We start from the raw sequence: 22852 nt of genomic DNA, 5'->3' as shown, positions 1-22852 counted from the left end.
TCTACTCGAACATTTAATCTTACTTTAATCTTCAGAATTGAGTTCATGTGTTAATGTTAATTAGAGTAATGTGTTTTCTGTTTATGAGACCAGGTACTGTGAAACAACTTGTTGAAATGGAGAGAATAAAGTTTCTATCTGCATTTCTTTCAGAACTGTGGATTTAACTATTATTCATTTAAAAGAACGCATAAAAGGCAGAACTATCGGTATCGGCCGATATCACTCTGAATAATCGGTTATCAGTATCGGTGGAGAAATTTGGTATCGGTGCATATCTAGTTGGCAGCCTATCCATTTTGTGCCCTGAGTTCCTTCAGATAGGTTTCAGACGACCCTGTGTAGGATAAGTGCTAATAAAAGTGATGGATGGATGGATGGATGGATGGATGCTCCAGCACCGCAGTCAGAATGGAATCTATAAAATCTTTCAATTTCTTCCTTTTCACTTTTAGGGACAACCAGAAAACTCGAAACGACTTAAAATGCTGTATTTTTTATTTGAGATGTGTGCAAATAAGATGCCATTTTTCAAACCTGTAGCTTGCAGAACTTTAGAAGATGTCAGCATTTCACCACATAATTTTTTTTTTCTTCCCCAGACTGACACGCTAGCTGTCAGTAAAACAGCTGATAAAAATAAGACTGTCTTTTAGTTTGATTATCCCGCTAAAACAACATGACGTTAGAACAAATGTTTTGTCTAATGTCAAGTTCTGTTCTGTCTAATGTCAAGTTCTAGGCTTAATTTAATTGGCAATTAACTAATTATTTACCATATCTATTAATGAAGAGAGTATTTAACAGATTTATTGAACAAACCTACAGCTTGGTAATTTCGGATCGTTTTTAAACGTGTATGAAATATTCTAGCTAAGCTGTGAAGGAGTTTATTTGCTTTGGGGAAAAGATTTGCATTATCGTTCTCAATTTCCTTTCCTGAGTGTAATGGTTATCGCATCTAAATGTCAAATGAACCACTTCTCTGTTTCAGACAAATGTTCCAAACATCACATATTGTTACCACATAACATCACCTTGATTGTGATCTCTGTGTGGTTTTAGCTGGTATTCAAATACCATGCTAGTTAGAGAAGCCTAGTATATGTAGTATATGTCGAAATTCAGACAGAATGCGGCATCATGACTTCCTAGTACCTTTATTTTCAGTATCTCTTTTTCGAAAGAGAAAATAGGTGCAGTTTAACCCCGTATAGACCCTCAGCTTTCATTTCGAGCCATTTGTGAGTTTTCTTAGGTGACAGGCCTGTTTTTGGAGCCCGAATTGCTCAGTGTCGGTAGTGCCAAATGACTTGGCTATGTCAACAGCAGTCTCATATGAGGAATCTATGAGGAATTATTAAACAAGTAAGCCCATAAGCTCCTTCAAACATTATTATTTGACATACAGTGTGGTTCCTCTTTGACAGAGAGGAACTTATAATGAATTTCAAATATAGCTTGGGGTCATTCTGCAATGAATCATCAATAGCTGTACTATACGATGCTGTAAAGATTCTCCTAATATATTTTTACCCATCATATTTGTTTCCACTTCCTGTTCCAGTCATACTGCATTCTTTCCAACACTACAATATTTTTTTTTTTAAAAATGAAAATGAACAGAATGATTTGAATTTCAATTCATGAGCCTGTATACATTCTTTTCCCCACTCATTTTGGTCATGTGCCCATTCCTACCCATTTACTAGTTGTGCACTACTAACTGGACAGGGTGAAGGCTAACACATGCTTCCATCCTGACATTTGCAGCTCTACCGTTGCATCTTTTCCAACTGCCGCTCATGCAACATCAAAGGGCAGCTGAATGCATTTGGAGGAGACGCTGAATACCCTCGTCCGTGGCCTGTTGTGGCTAGTATCAGTCAAATCGACAGGAGAGAGAGTATTCCCAGATTTCACTCACAGTTATGTTCTCTTGGACTTTTGACAATAGGGCAAACATTGTGCCTCCCCAAAGTCTGACACTAAGTCCGTGAAAATGTCAAAGCTCTAACCTCCAATCATGATCCCAAAGGGCTAGCGTCTGGGAGTTTATTTTGAATGGTCATGGTTTTTAAACTGAAGAGAACTTACCAGCAAGAAGAAGAGGAAGCACAACTGTGTGAATTGGGGAGGATAATATAAAAATCTAACATTGGAGTAGCAAAAGATGACAAATGTAGGCTAATAAAATAACATAATGGCCAGCATCATTTTGGCAAGCAGATGCTTGCCAAAATGATGCTCGGTTTGATGATGCTCGGTTTGGAGCACGTAGTAATTATTTTGTTAGCTTTCGTGGTAGAATTTGTCATTTTGCTCAAATTTTCTTGAGATCTTGGTCCACTTAAAGTACACGGCATGGTCAAAAGTTTGTGGACACCCAACCATCACGCTTATATGATTGTTGAACATCCTATTCCAGAATTAGACCCTTTATACTGTTATAGTAACCTCAGCATGGGAAGGCTTTCTACTAGAGTTTGGATTTTGGTTGTGGAGATTTGTGCTCATTCAGCTACAAGAGCATTAGCGAGGTCAGGTACTGATCTTGGGTGAGGAGGTCTTGGATGTGTTCCAGGTCATCCCAACGGTGTTCACTGTCGTTGCGGTCAGGGCTCTGTGCAGGACACTCGAGTTCTTTCACGCCAGCCTCAGAAAATCATGTCTCCATGGACTTTGCTTTGTGCACAGGGACGTTGTCATGCTGGAACATGTTTGGGCCTTAGTCTTGGTTCCAGTGAAGGAAAATCTTAATTCTACAGCAAATAAGGACATTCTAGTATGTGGCAACATTTTGGACAAGGACCACATATGGGTGATAGTCAGGTGTCCGCATAGTTTTGGCCATATAGTGTACACACGGTGTATAAAAGCCAACACTTTAACAAAGGACTTCTGTTGTAGCCTACATTATGTAATGATGGTTTATCTAATTCGGAAGCTTGATCTAGCACTACATCTAGCATGCAGAATTTAACGCTAACACTTTTAGACAGTTATCCTGGTTCTTTACAAAGGCATCTGGGTAACATAATGGCAATAAAGAGGAAACATGCCAAGAGAGCCCCTTGCATTTTCCTGCTTGGGGCCCCACAGTCGCTAGAATTGTTTCCTACAGACAGATTCAAAGGCTAGAGTTTCTCACACAGTGATACAGAAACCTCTGGCTCTCGTTGTGTCTCTGTAATAAAATTAATCAGATCATTATTGTGAAAACAAAACTAAAGGATGTCTGTTGTTATACCTAGTTGTCCATCAGATACTTAAGCTGTGTCTGAAACAGAAAGCAGCACACCAATGACTACTAAGATACCTGTAAAGAGGCAGCAATATGTCATTATGTTGCCACAACACTGACATAAGCTGCTCGCTAAGCCTGAAACACTGTAAGGCAAAATAAAATAAAGTATCATTGGGGAAAATAGAACTCATATTCTGAGATTACACCAGGTATTTCATGTCAGAAATGAAATTGAAAGTCAGAAACAATTACAAATAACGTATTTGTCCACAAATCCTTTGTTTGATAGACCATGTCTTCATTCAGTAAATGAAACTAAGCAATCAAAGCTGAAATTGCTGGACACATACGATGCTGCCTCCTTTATGAGAAACATCGAAAACATCATGCTTTAATGCCTATAAAAAGATTTGTTTCCCAAAATGCTGCCTGTTACCAGACATACACTAAATGGGGAAAATGTATGTGGACACGTGACCATGTGGTTCTTCCCCAAACAAAGACAGCAAAGTTGTAAGCACAGAATTGTGTAAAATGTCTTTGGATGCTGTAGCATTAAGATTTCAGTCCGCTGGAGCTAAGAAGACCCAAACTTGTTCCAGCATGACAATGCCCCTATACACAAAAAGCGGGGACAATGAAGACATGGTTTGCCAAGGTTGAAGTGGAAGATCTCGAGTGGCCTGCAGAGAGCCCTGACCTCAACCCCAGTGAATACTTTTGGGTTGAACTGGAACGCCGACGGCACCCCAGACCTCCTCACACGATGTCACTAATGCTCTTGTAGCTGAATGATATTATATAGTGTATAATGGCCTTTGTATGAAAGCAGGGTCTTTACAGGATATATGTCTGTGTGTAGAAATGGGCTGGTATTCGGATACACACAGTTTAAACGATGTTGTAACTCAATTCTCAGTTGGGTGCTGTGGTATTGTTTCCCCAACTATATGCTGATGTTGCTTTTGGCAGAAAGAGACCTTGAGAGATGAAACTTAGTATGTAATCCTCTCCATTGTCTCAGATTTTGGCTCTGCAAGCTAAACTGAAACGGAGAGCGGTTTGTCGAAGTTGGCTTTATGGTATTCTAAATGAAAGCATGTTACTGAAATAATGCAACTTCCGAACAGAAAAGCCACAAATGCTACGAGGTTACATTTCGCTAATAATTCAGATTTGTTTCTCGTCTTTGTTTAGGGCTCAGATGATACGTTTCAGATTTCTCCGAAATCTTTTAAGAACATCCTAATGAATATAATTATAGACAATACTAGATTGGAAATGATCGATGGTCTGAAATACTGCTTGCGCAAGCCAAACATTGTATTCTATTTGTATTCTTTTTGACATGGACAGTTATGTGCATTTAGAAGTCACGATTGAATTAGCTAGTGTAGTGTAGTATTTTGTAAATGTAATTAAATTCTGAATGACTCAGCAATCTGGTTTTAGACTATCAGATGCACTTTGATTGATGACATTCAGCACAAAAGGCCGTTTGGAAATCACTGTGTTAGCAGTCGCAGTGTGCCAAGGTGCTGTTTAGTTCAGTCAAGCTCAGAGATGATGCTAACCTCTCCAAACAACCCCCCCCCCCCCCAGTGCTGACTGTTTGCTCTTCCTGTAAGTGCAGATCAATGATCTCACAGACCATGTTCAGACTTAGTATTCACTTCCATCGTGGGTGTGATCCAAGTGAGTCAAATGCGTCTTGTGATCCAATCACTCAGACCGCTTGCAGAGGTGATCTGTGACACGTGTAGCCACATTACCACATTTGTAGTGTGAACAGCAATCTCAAAAGCATCCTAGTGACCAGTTCAAGTTACTTTTGAACTGTTCAGCCATGTTGTTGTGTCTAATACATACACGTGATCATGTGACGTCTCCTATCATGCACTGTATGGTCAATATTTTGTGGACACCTAACCATCACATCCATATGTGCTTGCTGAACATCCCATTCAAGATTCAGTCCCCACTTTGCAGTTATACTAACCTCCAATCTTCTGGGAAGACTTTCCACTAGATTTTGGAGCGTGGATGTGGGGATTTACGTTCATTCAGCTGCAAGAGCATTAGCGAGGTCAGGATCTGATGTCAAGTGAGAAGGCTTGGCGCGTCGTCGGTGTTCCGGTTCATCCCAAAGGTGTTCAGTAGGGTTGAGATCAGGGTTCTGCGCAGGCCATTCGAGTTCTTCCACTTCAACATTGTCATGCTGGAACAGGTTTGGGCCTCTTAGTTCCAGTGAAGGGAAATTGTAACGTTTCTATACACTTGTGAGCAACAGCTTGGGGAAGACCACCATATGGGTGTGATGTATCTGCACTACTTTTGAGGATGTTAAATGCTCCCTGCAGTGCTAACGTTAATGTGGCGTTTATAGCCTTGTGCATTATGATTAAATTTATTAGTGCTGTGTTTGTAAGGAACAGGGTGAGATCCTGTCAAACATGAACATGGGTACATGTTTCATTGAGCTATAGTCTGACACTGATTTCATTTTCTTGCTTATTTAGTATAGTGTTTAGTGTCTATTAGCCCAGCTGATGCACACATTACAAAGCACATAATATAATCAGTAGCAGCTATTGCACAAGTGACACTCACACCACATAGGCCTACAGTACACTGCACAATCCCGTACCAGTCATATATACTGATCCACGTATTTACTTAAAACACAAGACAACCGTGATGTCAGTGTTTGCTTTTGTTCCTGCTTACCTTCAAATCTGTAGACAGCTGGGACTAGTCGGGACACCGCCTATGTCTCACCTTTGTGCTCGATTACTACATTTTTTCAGACATGCAGTGATGCACCAGGATGATAGACTGAGGAAGGTGAAAAATATAAATAGAGAACTGTTTCGGTAACTTTCCATTCATCTGTGCCTACCGAAAATTATTTATGGTGTGACTAAGCATTGACTAAGTTTATCTCTGCTCAGTGATCTCACATGAAGTCAGGTTTTACTTGTTCTATCATTGGCTGAGCAAAAGCTAGCACAAAATTCTGTTCATCACTGACAGTGTGATTAAAGCTTTTATCAACCGACCTGAGTGCCTGAAGGTTAAGTAGGAAATACCGTCCGACAGCTGATTCTAAACGGCTGTGAGCTTTGGTACTGGGCTAATATTTTGGGAATGGTTTTCAAGTGAATATTGGGATGCTTTTGGAAGATCTGGCAACACTTCATGTCACGAAATGCGATCATAAATGGTCCCTGAGGTCGCATTCTAGACACATGACAATCCCAGCCGTCCATCTGTGATCAGATCACCTGATACGGAACCTTTTGACGAAAACCTGTGAAATTTCCGAAATCCGACTAGGAAAAAAAACTAGGAAAACACCCCCTCAATTCAGAATTCCTACCCGGGACGGTGTCCTCAACCCTGTGTTCAGCAGGTGATGTCAAATCAACGTGGCTGCTCACAGCAGGAAGCACAAACCAAATAAACAAAGTCTTGTTACCTTTAAATGTATATACAAGTATTTGCTTCAATAACAACATGCAGGCATATTCGCTTGTTGAAATTCTATACAGTTTGTTGTTTTGAGGAGGTAAATATACACCACTCATCACAGTTAGCTGGCTACCTTGTTGCTAGCAAAAGACGAATATGGAGGCGTCCATGGTTATTTTCACACTTTGTATCCCACTCGAGGTCGAAAATTATATGAGTTCTGACTTCCCACTTCTGAAGTAAGTTGAATGTAGCGTTAATATCAAGTCTGATTAGGGCCACTGTGTGATGGATCTATCACTTCCTTACAGCATCAGGATCGGGGATTGATTTATGAGTTCTCAGTAGAGAGGCTGAGATAGGAAGAGTTGTGCAGTTTAAATGTATGGACAGTACATACAGTTCTCTCTCACTCTCTCTCTCTCTCTCTCACTCTCTCTCTCGCCATGATCACGTTTCAGGAAACAACAACTCCCCCCTCCCCCCCGCCTTTTCCTCCACCCCCTCTGTGTCCCAGCTGCCAAACCACACATACACAAACCTCAGCTCGCCTCTGCACCCAGTGTTTAGAGAACTGGCTTCGTTTGAGCGGGACAGAATGAAGGACAGACGAAGACAGGGAGTGGTTTAGAAGAACTTAGGAGCAGCTTCATGTTTCTGCAAGAGGCTGAGAGGCTGATATATGAACGTGCACCACGATGTGATGATTTTCTTTGCTCGTCGTGTGGCAGGACCGGACGGGTTCTTCAGTAAGGCATGAATCAGGAATCTCAGTGGACTGCAGTAGAATGGTGAACTCTTTGGACACACCATCTTTTGTCTATCCTCATTTGGAGCCCAACAGTAGATCAGTCCTCCCTCGCTGACTTGACAAGACCCTGGATCATACTGAGCGCTCACAGCCGACCAAGAGCTTTGTGGTATTTGTACGTTTGCGCCTTTCCCATGCTGTGGAATGTTTAGCAGCTCTGACTGTAGTTTCTCAAAGCTGGAGCTGAGAGCTTTTACTACCGAGGAGCAGAGGAAGCCAGTGACCCCGTCCAGCCAAGTCACACGCACCCTCACTTAGTCTTCTGCTGATAAGCTAAAGTTTCTCAATCCACAAGACCTTCTACGCTAAAGCTCTTAAGTTTGTTTGAAATATCTGAACTGTTTCATCTGAAGCGTCATAGTGCGGCTGCAGTTCTCGTCCATGCCTGTAATTACCCTTCAGGTCAAGGGGTAAGTCCGTGCTCTTTGAACTTTGTCTAATTAAGAGGCAGATAAAAGCGTGACATGATGTTGAAAGTTTGAAACGACTCTGTACGGGAGTGATGTGCTGCTCGGGTTTGTTGTGAGATGAAGCTGGCGAGGCTGTTTTGACGTCCTTATATGGTAGAAGCTTTCACTTAAAACGCGAGGTGGTTTTTTATTAACGAGGAGTAGCAGGGATACATTTTTCTGTGGCGGGGTAGAGTTTTCAAGAAAAGCAGCCGCTGAAGATGTCCGTTTGGAGGGAAGGTCCTCGGTCACGCTGACAGGACCAGTGGAATGCTGGGACTCGGTGTTTATTACTGTTGGAGGGGTGAGAATTCAGAGACCATCTGTTGACTTTACAGAGAGGAGAGTTTTGGCCACTCGCACAGTGACTTGCTGTGTTCTTAACACCGTATTGCTGATGTGTTATAAGCAGTAAATACAGCTGTGGTGGCATGTTAATGAAGAACTGCCATGTTTCTATAGGGTGCATCTGCATCTCTTGTAGATGAACCTCTAATAGACACAACAAAGCAACATTTTAGCAGTTGGTTCAGTCATACCTTAGAGTAAAATCTTTTAGCAATTATAGTCCCATCTGAAAGTATTGGAATGGCCAGCTTGGTTTTTTTTTGCTATACACGGAAGACATTTGGGTTTGAGATCAAAAGACGAACATGAGACGATAGATCCGAATTTCAGCTTTCATTTCCTGACATTTACATCGAGCTGTGTTAAGCCACTTAGAACACTGCACGTTTTGTTTGAACCCATCCATTTTTCAAGTGATCAGAATTATTGGAACAGGTGTTTCTTGTTGCCCAGGTGTGTCCTGTTGCTCCTTATTTATAGTAACTGGTCTGTAATTTTAGTTGAATACCCCCTGCTATGTATTATTCATGTAATGTAATAAATCTGAAGAGCAGATTTATATGTATAAAGCAAATGATGTAATATAAGGGATATTTGTATCTGATGGGCCGTTGCCAGGATTGGATTGCAGTTGGTTGCCTTATCTGTACCTACTTTCCTAGCAGCTTGTGTAGTAAGTGATAGAAAGGTCCGTTAGAATAAGTATCCATTTGATTCTTATACCCTCAGATTCACTGCTCACATTGGAACGTTCATACAATAAGTACACGCGTGTGTATCTGGTACTGGGAGATCAAAATACGACTTATACACGCTACTGGAAGAGAACCCAGAAACAAGAGCAGGATCTGTGATGTGCTTAGTGCTACAAAGATATCAAAAACTCCCATTTCTACATGCTTCTGTGAAGTTAAATACAGACTTTCACCCTTTCTGACCAAGAGACATGCATTTAGGCAAACGTAACGTGGTTTTTAGACTAAAGAGGCACTGATTGGTTGGTTCAAGAGCAAAATCAAAGTAACCTGGATGCTTGTTAAGCCCGAGTTGGCATTCCCCTGGAGCGCCCTAACTTGACCTTTCACCTTACACGAACCATTATCTCGCACCACCCAGTGAAAGTCTCACTGCTTTTCTGTTGCTCTTTAACTTTTAGCTTCCATTTTACACTCTCTTTTTTAGAGGAACAAAGTCATGTGCAGGATGTCTTTTCAGAGGTCAGCTGGATTTATGAAATGGAGTTCACATGCAAGACGGTCTTTTGCTAGTAATTAAAAATGGACTTGAGGTTTCTTGACAGGGCAATAACCATCTAAATCCGAAAGGTCCATTCACCACCCAAGTGTTTGTTAATAATTTGCTTGCAGCATGAAGAACTGTGCAAACATGTCTAGAGAGCAGTCATATGGCTTCATGTGAAAGCTCTGAAATTCTTTGATGACCTTGAGGAATTGGGGCAGTGGTGGCTCAGTGGTTAAAGGCTCTGGTTTACTGATCAGAAGGTCAGGAGTTCAAGCCCCAGCACTGCCAAGCTACCACTGTTGGGCCCTTGGGGAAAGGCCCTTAACCCTAAATTGCTCAGTTGTCTAAATGAGATAAATGTAAGTCACTCTGGATAAGAGCATCTGCCAAATGATGTAAATGTAATGTAATTTTGAAACCAGCTACTTTGTGGTATATCTCTGCATACGTCTCCCCATAATTTCCCACCAATCATCATTATAGGTTCAAAGTGCAGATTTTTGCTGAAAGGGGAAGGTAAAGAAAAACCCCAGACAAGCCTTAAAAGGGGTTAGAAAATACATGAGGAGGCGAGTATTTAATGTAAAAAAAACAAAAAAAAAACAAAAACAAATGAACTACGATGAATTAACACCTATAGTGTTCAATTAGTTCTTGGGGTGTCCAATTTAAATCTATAAGAACACTTTTAGGGCTGGTTTAAGACTTGTGATTTTGTCTCACAGCTCCAGGGATTCAGAGTTCAGGTTACTGTCTCTGTGGCGTATCTGTGCATGTTCCCTGTGTGTCTGCAGGGGATTTCTGTTGGTTCTTCAGTTTCCTCCTACATCCCAGTCAGTGGTTTGTCTATGCTAAATTTCCTAGGTGTGAATGAGTGTGCGAATGTGTTTGTGCATGGTACAGCGAGGTGGACTGGCGTCCCATTCAAGGTGTGTCTCTGTGATCTCAACGTTCCCGGGATAGATCGGCTTTGGATGCATCGTGACCCTGACCAGGACAAAGCGGTTACTGAAGATGAAAGTATGAACCTCCAGTCTCAGGGGTTATAGTTTCTATTCGCATAAGATCACTTTTATAGTTCCAGGCTCTGTTTGCTTGTTCTGTAGTGTCTTCAATTTGATGTCTTGAGCGTTTCAACGGATGTCCAAGAGAGGGCTAAATGCCTGACTTGCTTTATGACAGAGCAAACGCACAGATAGTCGGTTTCGCACAAAAGCACTAGCAGACCCCTACCCTACTGTAATTTGTTTCAGATCTGATCAGCACTTCTTTTCTGGAACCGTCCAATATTACAGATCTGTTGTGGAGGAAACAAGATTCATGAATTGGATTGGCAGACAAATATGAAAGGAACAAGTGTCTCACCCGCTTTTTGAACTTCTGCCATTTTATCACTATTCTACACAATTTTGTTTAGATACAGTATCTAGATATTTCTTTAGATACAGTAGATTATACAGTATACATACTGTAAAGTCCCAGTTAAGTTCCAAGATGGAAACACTCAAAAAGGTGGGGGGGGTGGGGGGGGGGGGGCACTGTACACAGCTTGGTGAAAAGAGAGAGAGAGAGAGAGAGCCTTCACACTAACTTGAATCCTGTTGTTTATCTAATGTGCTCATACCTTTTCTTTCCCCTACTTCATGTTTTTTTAACTTACTGTCTTTAGTTTATTGTAGAATATATATTTTTGCTTATCTTTTGATCAAATGAGTCAAATGCCGGTCGAACCAGATGACTGGTTTGACGCTGACACGAGCAACAATGGTATGGCTCAGTTATGGATTCAAAATGATTAGTCATCAGTTATACCATGCACTTAGCATAATACGTTCAGACTTGCTCTGGTGCTTTGCTATATTATTTGTTGTGCAGGAAACTCGAGACACCAGGACAATAAGAAGGCAGGATGCATGGGTTCAGAAAGACTGTCTGGGTTGTTTACAGCTGGAAGACCTAGAGCTTCCCCCAGACAGCTGGATGCAAAGAGAAACGAAATAGAATGAATAAGAGGATGTACAAGTTAGGCAGAGAAGCACTGGTTTGTTTCGCGTCTTCATAAGACCAAATCTGAAGAGATCCAGCTGAAAAAATTCAATTTTTTATTTATTTTTTCAGATCTCATCGTTTGTGAGTGTTCCATGTTTGATCAGTAATTGAAATTGTTGCAGCGAATCCATCTAAGGAGAGGGCTTTAGTTCCATCTTCTTCCGTTTCTGCTGACAGCCAGGGTGTTCGGTCCTGGAGACATCCTGGTTCTGAGGTCCAGTTTAAGTCAAAGGTGGTACGATAGCTGTAAAAAAAAAAAAAAAAAAAACAACGTATCTCACCGCACCTTTATCGATGTCGCATCTTCTCTGAGTCGGCATGTTCTGCATTAGAAACAGGCCATGCTGTGTGATGGCGGGAAGAAATGTGGACAAATTGTTATTAAATCATCTAGTGAAATCATCTGGCAGCCTTACAAGATTACATACTGTCATGAGAACATGTAGTGCCTTCATTAGTTTAAAACCGGGATCTCTGACAGTAATTATGTCATATTGTGCAATTATTATGTTGTATGGGTAGGATTTTGTATTAAGAAAAGCCAAACCGTACTGTTGTACTGCCTGCAGGAGGCTTCCGTTTATGAATGGGCATCCTCAGGCTTAACATCAGCAGGAAGTGTCTGAATTACAGCATTGTGTCATGAGAACAGACGCTTCTGTGTAGACGATGGCAGTTGTTGCACTTGGCAGTAGGGCGGATAGATCCAGCGTGCCCTGCTCAATCGTGGTATGTCTGTCTCGCTTAGTTTATCACCATGTCTTCCTATTTGCTTCTTGTCCAACTAGGACAGATGACATTATTTGACATTAGTAGTTCATCATACTTTATACCTGAGAGAAATGATGGTTTGCGGTAGCATGAAGGGTACAGACTGAGGACTTAGCAGTCTGACTGATTCACCTTTATGTATATTTATGTGTATTTATTTATTTATTTACATGCACTCTAACGCTTCTCTCTTGCCGTTTCTCCGTTCAGCTGGAATGTCTTGACTCCGCCTCCGAAGCTGTGTGCACGAGGTGCTGAAGCGGACGCCGATGGGAGCTGCTGCTCAATGATGAGCTGCCATGGCGCTGGAGGGCATCGCCGGCGCCTCGAAGACTCAGACTTCACCGTGCGCGTGTACCCGGGCGCCTTGGCCGAGGGCACCGTCTACTGCCCCGTGTTGGCCCACAAGGTCACATCGGCCGCCGAGGTAATCGAGCAGGTGATCGAGCGTCTGCGGCTGGACCGCACACGGCTGTACGTTCTAGCCGAGGTGAAAGAGTTCGGCGGTGAGGAATGGATTCTGAACCCGAGCGACTGCCCCGTGCAGCGCATGATGCTGTGGCCGCGCACCGCGCTGGAGAACCGCTTCAGCAGCGACGACTACCGCTTCCTGCTGCGCGAGAAGAACCTGGATGGCTCCATCCACTACGGCAACGTTCAGATGTGGCTGAGGGTGACCGAGGAGAGGAGGCGGCTGGTAGAGCGTGGCCTCCTCCCTCAGCCTCCAGCCGGACGGCACGCTGCAGATCTCTGCACTCTGCCGGACCTCAACGAGCAGACGCTGCTGGAAAACCTGCGCTCGCGCTTCAAACAGGAAAAGATCTACACTTATGCCGGCGGCATCCTGATAGTGGTCAACCCTTTCAAATTCCTCCCAATCTACAACCCAAAATATGTCAAGATGTACGATAACCACCAGCTGGGCAAGCTGGAGCCGCACATCTATGCCATAGCTGACGCTGCATACCACGCCATGCTGCAGAGGCGCAGGAATCAGTGTATCGTCATATCCGGGGAGAGTGGCTCAGGGAAGACGCAGAGCACCAACTTTCTGATCCATCATCTTACTGCACTCAGCCAGAAGGGCTTCGCAAGTGGAGTCGAGCAGATCATACTAGGAGCCGGACCCGTACTAGAGGTAAGTGCAGACGCTGATTCAGTACTCGTTGAAAATGGTGTGGAGAAATCGAAATAAGAGACGAATAAATAAATAAATGAATATTTTAGCAACTATACACTAGGATTATCAGGAGCTCCAACATCCCTCTCTCTCTCTCTCTCTCTCTCTCTCTCTATATATATATATATATAATGAATTTTTGAGAAAAACAATACTGTTATTTTAAAAGGAGTGTTCCATAAGAAGGCTTCTTCGCTTTGCAGCGAGAGTAAGAACTCTTAAGTAAAGAAGCAAGGCATGTTCTGTGTGCAGTATGTTTGCTGGCGAGCATATCAGATGTACCAGTCCCGGATTTGAAATTCAGCTCATTCCGATTCAATCAAAAGCATGTTGTTTTGGATTTGATATCAGATTTTCAGGTCGCAGCAGCTCTCCTTGGTGAAGGAGTGAGGAGAGAAAGTCATCAGTGTTGTGGTGTTGGTGCTTCTGTCATACCACTGACTAATTCTTAATCACCACTGAGCCATATAAGTACAAATGTAGCGCTCCAAACCCACCGCACAGTCCCAGCTGTCGATGCCCTTTGGGCTAACGCAGACAGCCACGGATCCAGCTGTTCGGAGAGTATAGACAGATATCGCCCTGTGTTTTTGGGGAAGGAACCAAAACCAGATTCACAACAGACTGAATTCCCAGCATGATCCAGCTGTGAGAGTCAGTCTCTATTTCTGAGCGACATGATTGGCTGTTTGCACAGGCTTCATGTTTGCCTCATTGGCTGAGAATTTCTGTTGCTAGTGTGTGCGGTTTCCTGCTTGTGTGTGTGTGTGTGTGTGTGAAAGGGTGAGATGCTCTTACTGTGCTTGTTAACCTAATCCTGAGCTCAACCCTTTATTGCTTATGGATGTTAACAGGAGATGAGCGAGTTAAACATTTCAGGTATTTTATGTATATATTGGCAGTATTACATATGCATATATATTTCCAAATGCACATTCGCTGCTGAAACGTTCCGTAATAAACGTATTAACAGCAAAATTGCAATTTAGTATTGAACATCTCCAAAGCATTGATTTAAGGGTTAAACCGGTGTCAGGATCCGCTCTTTTAAGCAGATAATAGCGGCCGGTTTAACACATTCCAGACAGGCGCAGTAATTAGAGTTCGCTAGGTTTTGCTATAGCTTGAGGTATTGGAAGGGCCAGCTGGGCAGCGGTGACAGATCCAGACCTGTAACATACAGCTGAGAGACTGTTCGGAGAGATGAGGAGAGACGAGCCTAGCCAGCGTCGAGCTGCTGGAGAGACATTCCACACAGGCTTAGGGTGACGGAGCCATCCATCACCTGGAGGAGGGGCGTGTACAAACCCAGCAGCAAGTCAGCCTGAGGGACTGACATAATGATATCGTAAAATCCTGTAATATAAATCAGGGACAAATGTACGTGTGAAATGACGACCCAGATTTCCACCGTGATGTCCATTTTATTTAGTAATAAATGTTAAGCTAACTTAATTAATTTCCTTGTGTGTATGAATACTGCAACATTTTAGTTTGCTAAAGATGTGTCAAGCCTGTTTTTTTTTTTTTTTTCGTTACAGTATGAAATATGACCCAAGTTCTATGTTGACTGACAACATTTTATTGCATAAAATACACCCAATGGATTAATTCTGAAAATATGTTAAATTGGATCTAATAACAGGTTTAGTGTTTCAGGTATGATCTCATATCAGTACTCATTATTGTCACGAATGCGGAGACGGAGGCGGATGCACTTGCAGATTCAAAGTTTAATAAGAGTTCAAACCAAGCACAAAAGTCACTAAGCATACATGAACAAGGACAATAACCATAAAGCAATACTTAGGCCACTCGAGAGCATCACGTGACAACTGAAGGCAATCAAAGCGAGACACAGAGTGCTGTACAAAACGTGACAAAATACACACGTGTTCGTTAACCGGGATGAGAGTCAGGTGCGGGTGGTCATGTGACCGTGATGCAGCGGTGCAGTGGCTGCTGGGAGTTGAAGTGCGTGGTTCCCTCCGGAGATTCATAACAACTACCAGCTCAGTACATCGGTTATTTTGCGCTGTGTTTTAGTTTTACAGAACTTAAATCAACAGATTTGGCATTGGAAAGTTGCGATTTCAAATCCAGCACCACCAAGCTGCCACTGTTGCGTCCTTAAGCAAGACACTTAACCTTAAACTGCTCAGCTGTATCCTGTCTATAAACTATAAATCGCTCTGGATAAAAGCATCAGCCAATTGAGGTCATCATAAATGTAAAGCATGACAGCTCTGACCTTTGGAGACATTTGGGATCACCATGAAAAAACAGTGCTGCTTTTATTTGAAAAACTACAGAGCCAGACTACACTAAAAGTATATGGACACCTGACCATCACACTCATGTGCGCCCATTCCAAAACCATGGGCATTAACACCGAGTTAGTCCCCACCCCCCACGCCCACCTTTTCTGATATAATACCCTGCACTCTTTTGGGAAGGCTTTCCACTAGATTTTGGAGCGTGGCTGTGGGGATTTGTGCTACATTCAGCCACAAGAGTATTAGTGAGGTCAGGCAACGATGTCAAGTGAGAAGACTTGGCACATAGTCGGTGATCCAGTTCATCCCAAAGGTGTTCAATGGGGTTGAGGTCAGGGCTCTGTGTAGGACACTCGAGTTCTTCCACATCGCCCTTGGCAAACCGTGTCTTCATGGAGCTCGCTTTGTGCACAGGGGCACAGGTTGAGCCCCTTAGTTCCAGTGATGGGAAACTGTAATGCTACAGCATACAAAGGCGTTCTATACAATTGTGTGTTTCCAACTTTGTGGCAACAGTTTGGGGAAGAACCACACATGGGTGTGATGGTCAGGTCTCCACATACTTCTTGGCCATATAGTGTATTTCTTTTGGGTTGTTGAGGATAAGGTAAGGGTTTGGTGAAGGTGTGACATTATTCATTTACAGCAGTACATACGATACAAAGTCAGTGGTAGTATCTCACAAAGGCTTGTGTGTGTATGAGTGTCTTTATAGGGGGATGGAAAGAAAAATCGTAACAAATGCTATTATTTTCAGTGGTATTATCCTGTGATATAGTGCTACTGGATCAAATCTTCATTACTGTGCCCTAGACACCGAGAGAGAGTGTGTGTGTGTGTGTGTGTTTGAGAGAGAGAGAGCGAGTCGTAGAGCTTTTAATTCTGCCCTGACATGACTCTTGCGCTTCTCAGCGGAGGTTTAAATTTGCTGACATTTCACTCCTGAGAAAACAATGTGCCTGTGGTCCATCAGCCTGACACCCTGATGTTTTCTCACCGAGCCTCTCGCTTTCTCTCACTGCAACGCATCACTTTAGATTACCTTGTATTCAGACTGACCAATGATTTCCAAGTTTTATGAGTCATCTTCTACCTGAGCCCCTGGAAAAACTCAACCAAACACTCATTTTTTCCATCTCGCTCTCATCTTCAAGCGTATATTTTCCTCTCAGCTTTGGAAATAGTCTCATCCTGGGTCTATTCCTGTCTCTCGCACCAGTGATCCTGAGATAGTATCAACATCAGTCTCGAACCTGACCAGGATCAAGTGCTTGCTGAAGATGAATGAATGAACGGCTGGATGGATGGATGGGTGCACTTCGGAAATATGTATACACACAAACACTTGCTAACCGTCACCATTACATCATTCCTCCTGTAAGAACTAACTGGCAGTTAAGAGCTGATTTAATTCCAGTAATCATTAGTTTCCATAAAAGTCCTCTACCACAGGACTTTGTGGCAGTAATAACTCTAATGGGTAATCCGATCTCGGCTTAACCGCTGGGCCAGTTGAATATCTCTGTCTGGGAGTATTATAGAGCTGACTGGAATAATCTATCAACTGCTTTACAGTAATTGCAGATAAGTTTTATTCCTGAGACTGCTTAGACTGATGATTCATTTGAATGTTTTTTTAATCTTCTAAACAGCTTGGTGGTTTTCTGACTAGACATGTTTGTGTATTCATATATTTTAATGCTTTCTTTCTCTCTCTCTCTCTCTCTCTGTCTCGCTCTCTCTGTCTCACTCTCTCTCTCTCTCTCTCTGTCTCGCTCTCTCTCTGTCTCTCTCTCTGTCGCTCTCTCTGTCTCGCTCTCTTTCTCTCTCTCTCTCACTCTCTCTGTGTCTCTCTGTCTCTCTCTCTGTCTCGCTCTCTCTCTGTCTCTCTCTCTCTGTCTCACTCTCTCTGTCTCGCTCTGTCGCTCTCTGTCTCTCTCTCTGTCACTCTCTCTGTCTCTCTCTCTCTGTCTCGCTCTGTCTCTCTCTCTGTCGCTCTCTCTGTCTCTCTCTGTCTCTCTCTCTCTGTGTCTCTCTGTCTCTGTCTCGCTCTCTGTCTCTCTCTGTCTCTGTCTCTCTCTGTGTCTCTGTCTCGCTTTGTCTCTCTCTGTCTCACTTTGTCTCTCTCTCTGTCTCTGTCTCTCTGTGTCTCTGTCTCTCTCTCTGTCTCGCTTTGTCTCTCTCTCTGTCTCTCTGTCTCTCTCTCTCTCTGTCTCTCTCTGTGTGTGTCTCTCTCTGTCTCTCTCTGTGTCTCTCTCTCTCTGTCTCTCTCTCTCTCTGTCTCTCTCTGTGTCTCTCTCTCTGTCTCTCTCTGTGTCTCTCTCTCTCTGTCTCTCTCTCTCTCTGTCTCTCTCTGTGTGTCTCTCTCTCTCTGTGTCTCTCTGTCTCTCTCTCGCTGTCATCTCTCTCTCTCTGTCTCTCTTTGTCTCTCTCTCTCGCTCTCTCTTTCTCTCTCTCCATCTTTCTATCTCTATATTACAAATAGAAATGTAGCATGTCTGTTCCTTGGTCAGTATGACTCAGCTGCTTGATGGTGGACACAGTGCTCCGTGGTCTGAGATGTGGCCTGGAGCGTTTCATGATTGAATCTTAAGTCAGTAACAGAGGAAGGAAAAAAGTGTTTAACTCCTTCGATACAGAGATCGAGTTTATTCCAAGGAAGATTGAATACTCAGTTGGGTTAATGTAGGAATGTGTAGTTCTACAGGCATTATTATTCTCTGATGTTGTGTCGTAGATCTCATAGCAGGGTGACTGGCTTGCCCTGCATAGTTTTAATGATCTGTTTTGTTTTGGGGTTGTTGTTTTTCCTGTTGTTTTGACTGCATCATTCCTGTTGTTATTGCTCAATATTATCACTTTAAAAGCAAACGTGTGTCGAACATTTTTAATGAATGTACTTATCATCATGAACATATGCATTTTATCAACATTACTGCAGGGATTTCAAAGCACCGTTATTTATTTATTTTGATTTTTTGCAGTGAGAAAGATTTCAGTATTACATGAACACATAGTCTATTTTTTTGTTGTCTTGTCTTCGGTTATTATTTCCTGTCTGTTAGTGCAATGCAGGCTCTTAGCAGATGGTTTAAATCCACATGTCGCTCAGCTAACTGAGTCCTCAGGGACAGCACTGTATCTAGAATTTCAGATGGATGGCTTCAGGGGTGTGTTTGTGTGTCCATCATAGGATCTGCTGTTTGAAATGAAAGGTTGACGTAATGGTGATATCGCCGTGTATATGTGTGTTAAGGTGTGCGTGTGTGATAAAAGCCTGGGGAGATTCTGTGTTCAGTGTGAGTCCGAGACTCTGAGCGCTCACTTTACCTCTTTACCTGTAAAACAAATTTCACAGACCCTCTCAGTTGTGATTTCTTTTTATGAACATCATTGAACTAGCCGGATATTAGGCTCATTTTTACTGCGTGCAGTAATATTTATCGTAACGATAAATAAAGAGCGTTCCATAGGCACTTCATTCCAACCTGACATTATTTTATAGACTGACTTGTTTCACCTACTGAGGTTTGGATTAAACCCATTCAATTCCATTAACAAGTTAAATAATAAATAATATCTCTTTCATTTGAATTTTATAAATAAATAAACAAATAAATAAATAAAAGTCATCTGCCCGATGGCTATGCTTCATGGACACATATGGGACATCCTACTTTGAGAACTACTGAGTTTTAAGCTCAGTGTTAGGGGTGTAACGTAACACCAATATCTGTGTCTGTGTATGTTTTTTGTGTGCTCCAAATATTCAATTCAATTTAATTCAATTCAATTTTATTTGTATAGCACTTTTAACAATGGACATTGTCTCAAAGCAGCTTTACCGAAATATCTAAACACAGGATACGGATTTTAAGTGTGTGAATTTATCCCTATTGAGCGAGGCGGTGGAGACGGTGGTGAGGTAAAACTCCTCTAAGATGATATGAGGAAGAAACCTTGAGAGGAACCAGACTCAGAAGGGAACCCGTCATCATCTGGGTAACAACGGATAGTGTGAAAGTAAAGGAACGTTCATTATGGTTTTAACATGATTCATATTTGTATTTAAACACCTGAAATGGGTGTGGCCTAAACCCCCAGAAACACTGGAAAACACTGGGGGGGTGCCAGCAGTGTCGGCATGTCATAACAAAACTGTAAATGCATCATGGTCTTTGTTTGTCCCTCAAGCTTCATATCTGAGTGTTCGCTCACGCCCACATGAAAGTAAAAATCTCCCACTTACTCAACAGCTTTGTTCCATGTTGAGTATGTTCACGGTTGTATCCTACACTGTACCTTGGTTCAGCTTGACAGCCTTTCTTTAAAGACGCAAGGAAACAAGCATGACACCCCTTGTTTTTTTTTTTTGTTTTTTTTTTACTGGCGCCTAGTTGGTGGAAAGGACACTTAACATTTGCCTTAACGTGCTTTTACCTTTAGGCTCTTCACTGGATGTTCTGCACTTTGTATGAGAGTATCTGCTAAATGGCATGAGTGTAAAGGTGAGACCTGTACAGAGAGAGAATAGCGAGTATGTCCAGGTACAAATATCCTGTACAGTACACATGGAGGGTGTGTTTGTTTCTTCATCAGCCCTAACCCATCACTGTACTCCAGTAATCTTTAGGAGGTCTGTATTTCTTTTGAGAGATATGAAAACCTCAGAAGATGCAGAAAAAGCGCTCCACCATGTTGGCCTTTTGGAAAGGACAAGCATTTACGATTGCAGTACGAATTCCAATCTGTACTTCAGGCCGAAAGTAAATAATCATTTACGTCTGTGAACTTTTTCCCGTCTTGGCCCCCTTACATTTGTTTTCTAATTTGTTGGTTTTTCAGATCTTGTCTGAGCACTGTGATCTGCTAAGTCCCTGATCATCACTCTGAATAATCTGTGCTCGCCTACACTAGATCTTTTTTTGTTTCATTATAACATCTGCTCTCTGTATTGTACCACACCCACGGCCTTCTCTCTTTTCTCTCTCTCTCTCTCTCTCTCTCTCTCTCTCTCTCTCTCTCTCTCTCTATCTATCTCTCTCGCTCTTTCTGTATGCAAGACTGACAGTTTCTCCAGTAAACTAATCCCTGAGCCCTGCCCCCCCCTGCCAAGTTGGTTGGTCCATACAGTCTGTGACTGATGTCACCAGTACCCTCAGGCATGCTGTCATTCTCTTACCGTTAAGTAATTCTGTTAGTGTTGTAACAGGTTACAAACAATGAATGTGCAGATCAAGGATTACCGCAGCTGGAGGCAGAGCAGCAACCGGCTTATACGCCACGTCTTTCTCTGCCACCAGGTAGAAACCAGATGAGATAGGACTCGTTGCACATGAAGCTGAATGCAAATGATCCCTCATCACTCCCTTTCTTTCTGCATCCTTTTGATAGATTGCGTATATACTGTATATTTCTTTGGTGTAGTCAGCAAGCCAGGACTGTCGGAGAATCTTCAAAACGACAGCGATGATGACTACTTCGATTATTCTACATTAATTGAGCCTAGGTGTGAATGTTCAAGTGATTGGTGCTCTGTGATCATAGACAGACATGAACAGCCCAGGTTAGCCCATGGTTTCAGTCCAGCGATTAGAATATTTTCAAAGCAATATTGCTGCAGGCTTGTGCAATTTCAGTACTTCTTTGAAATAGGTGCTTTGATTTGTTTATTTGTAAGTCAGCCATATTTGGCCTTGTTGATGATGGGAGGGAACAGAGGTGCAGTCGTGTGGGCTTTTGTTATTAGCTAGCTAGTTGTCATGATGTGGGCGGCTGTGGCTCGGGTGGTAGAGCGGGTTGTCCACTAATTGTAGGGTTGGCGGTTCGATTCCCGGCCCACGTGACTCCACATGCCGAAGTGCCCTTGGGCAAGACACTGAACCCCGAGTTGCTCCCGATGGCAAGTTAACGCCTTGCATGGCAGCTCTGCTACCATTGGTGTGTGTGTGCATGAATGGGTGAATGAGAAACAGTGTAAAGCGCTTTGTAGAATCGCTAAGATTAAAAAAACGCTATATAAGTGAAGACCATTTACCATAATGTCAGAGAACAGAAAATGTTTTTCTCCCTGGTCTTCATGTTGGTTTATCCTTTTTAACAAAAAATGCAGTTTTCACAAGCAAATCCTAGGGCTCAAACCAAGAGTAGACATCCATTCTTTAAATAATCAATTTAACAGAGCACACCTGGACAGCAAGACACACCTATCAGTCACATGTTCCAGTATTTTTCATCATTTGAAAAATGGGTGGGTTTAAACAAAAGGTATAAATATGAGGAAATGAAAGCTGAAATTCTGATCTATTGTCTCATGTTCATCTTTTGATCTTAAACCCTTTAATGTCTTTAATGTATAGCGAAAACAATAGAATTGGCTTTGCTGTTCCAATACTTTCAGAGGGGACTGCATACGTCACAGCATCGCGTCTTTTGTACTGCGGTTAGGCAGACTGTTATAGACTACATGTTTCGAATGTGACATCCAAAGGAGAACCAACTGATTCAATGAGAACATGCTCCAAGTATTTGTATTGCTGCAACATTAGGGACTGTCACTAAAGTGCAGCAAAACAGAAAAGTGTAAAAAAAGATAAAACAATGACATAACGCCTGATTTCAATATGGTCTTGTTGTGTAGGAGTTATGAAATGCAAGCTGCTCTAATCAACTACTGCCCACACAGCCAAAGTGATTAACTGATATTTTTTCTGTTGGAAAGATTTAGGACATATGGTTCAGAAAAAACAAGTAACTCTAAAACTAGTTGTACAACAGCAAACAGCTTGTACAATACCAATTATTTGGGCATATTTAACCTCATTATATTAAATATCATTAGGTAAGACTGAATTCACAAAATTGTTTGATTGCTAATGCAAGCCTGCTTTCTTGCTATCGGTAACACTAGCGTTATCCTCAAAACAGCTCCACTGTTTGTTTTTTTTTACCTTCTTTTTTAGTGTGGGTGTGTTGTATTATGCTTTTCTCTCTGCAGGGTGTGTGTTC

The 22852-nt window shown here is 42.3% G+C and overlaps 1 protein-coding gene across 7 annotated transcripts in view; it reads left to right on the top strand.

Moving 5' to 3' along the window:
- The window catches only part of myo9ab (myosin IXAb), a 106883-nt gene that overhangs the window by 19124 nt on the left and 64907 nt on the right, over positions 1 to 22852 (top strand). For 4 of the 7 annotated variants that reach the window (XM_053641526.1, XM_053641525.1, XM_053641520.1 and 1 more), the window contains exons 1-2: positions 7589 to 7939; positions 12599 to 13526. In XM_053641526.1, the coding sequence (XP_053497501.1) occupies positions 7911 to 7939; positions 12599 to 13526 (957 nt within the window). In that variant the 5' untranslated portion in view covers positions 7589 to 7910. Of the gene's footprint in view, positions 1 to 7588; positions 7940 to 7985; positions 8283 to 12598; positions 13527 to 22852 lie in introns of those variants that run through there. The other 3 variants (XM_053641523.1, XM_053641521.1, XM_053641524.1) reach the window with 2 other exon arrangements.

The sequence above is a fragment of the Ictalurus furcatus genome, chromosome 14 (assembly GCF_023375685.1).
Source record: "Ictalurus furcatus strain D&B chromosome 14, Billie_1.0, whole genome shotgun sequence".
Classification (NCBI taxonomy): domain Eukaryota; kingdom Metazoa; phylum Chordata; class Actinopteri; order Siluriformes; family Ictaluridae; genus Ictalurus; species Ictalurus furcatus.
The sequence above is the reverse complement of the archived record's forward strand: the minus strand, read 5'-3'. Positions and strand labels throughout refer to the sequence as shown.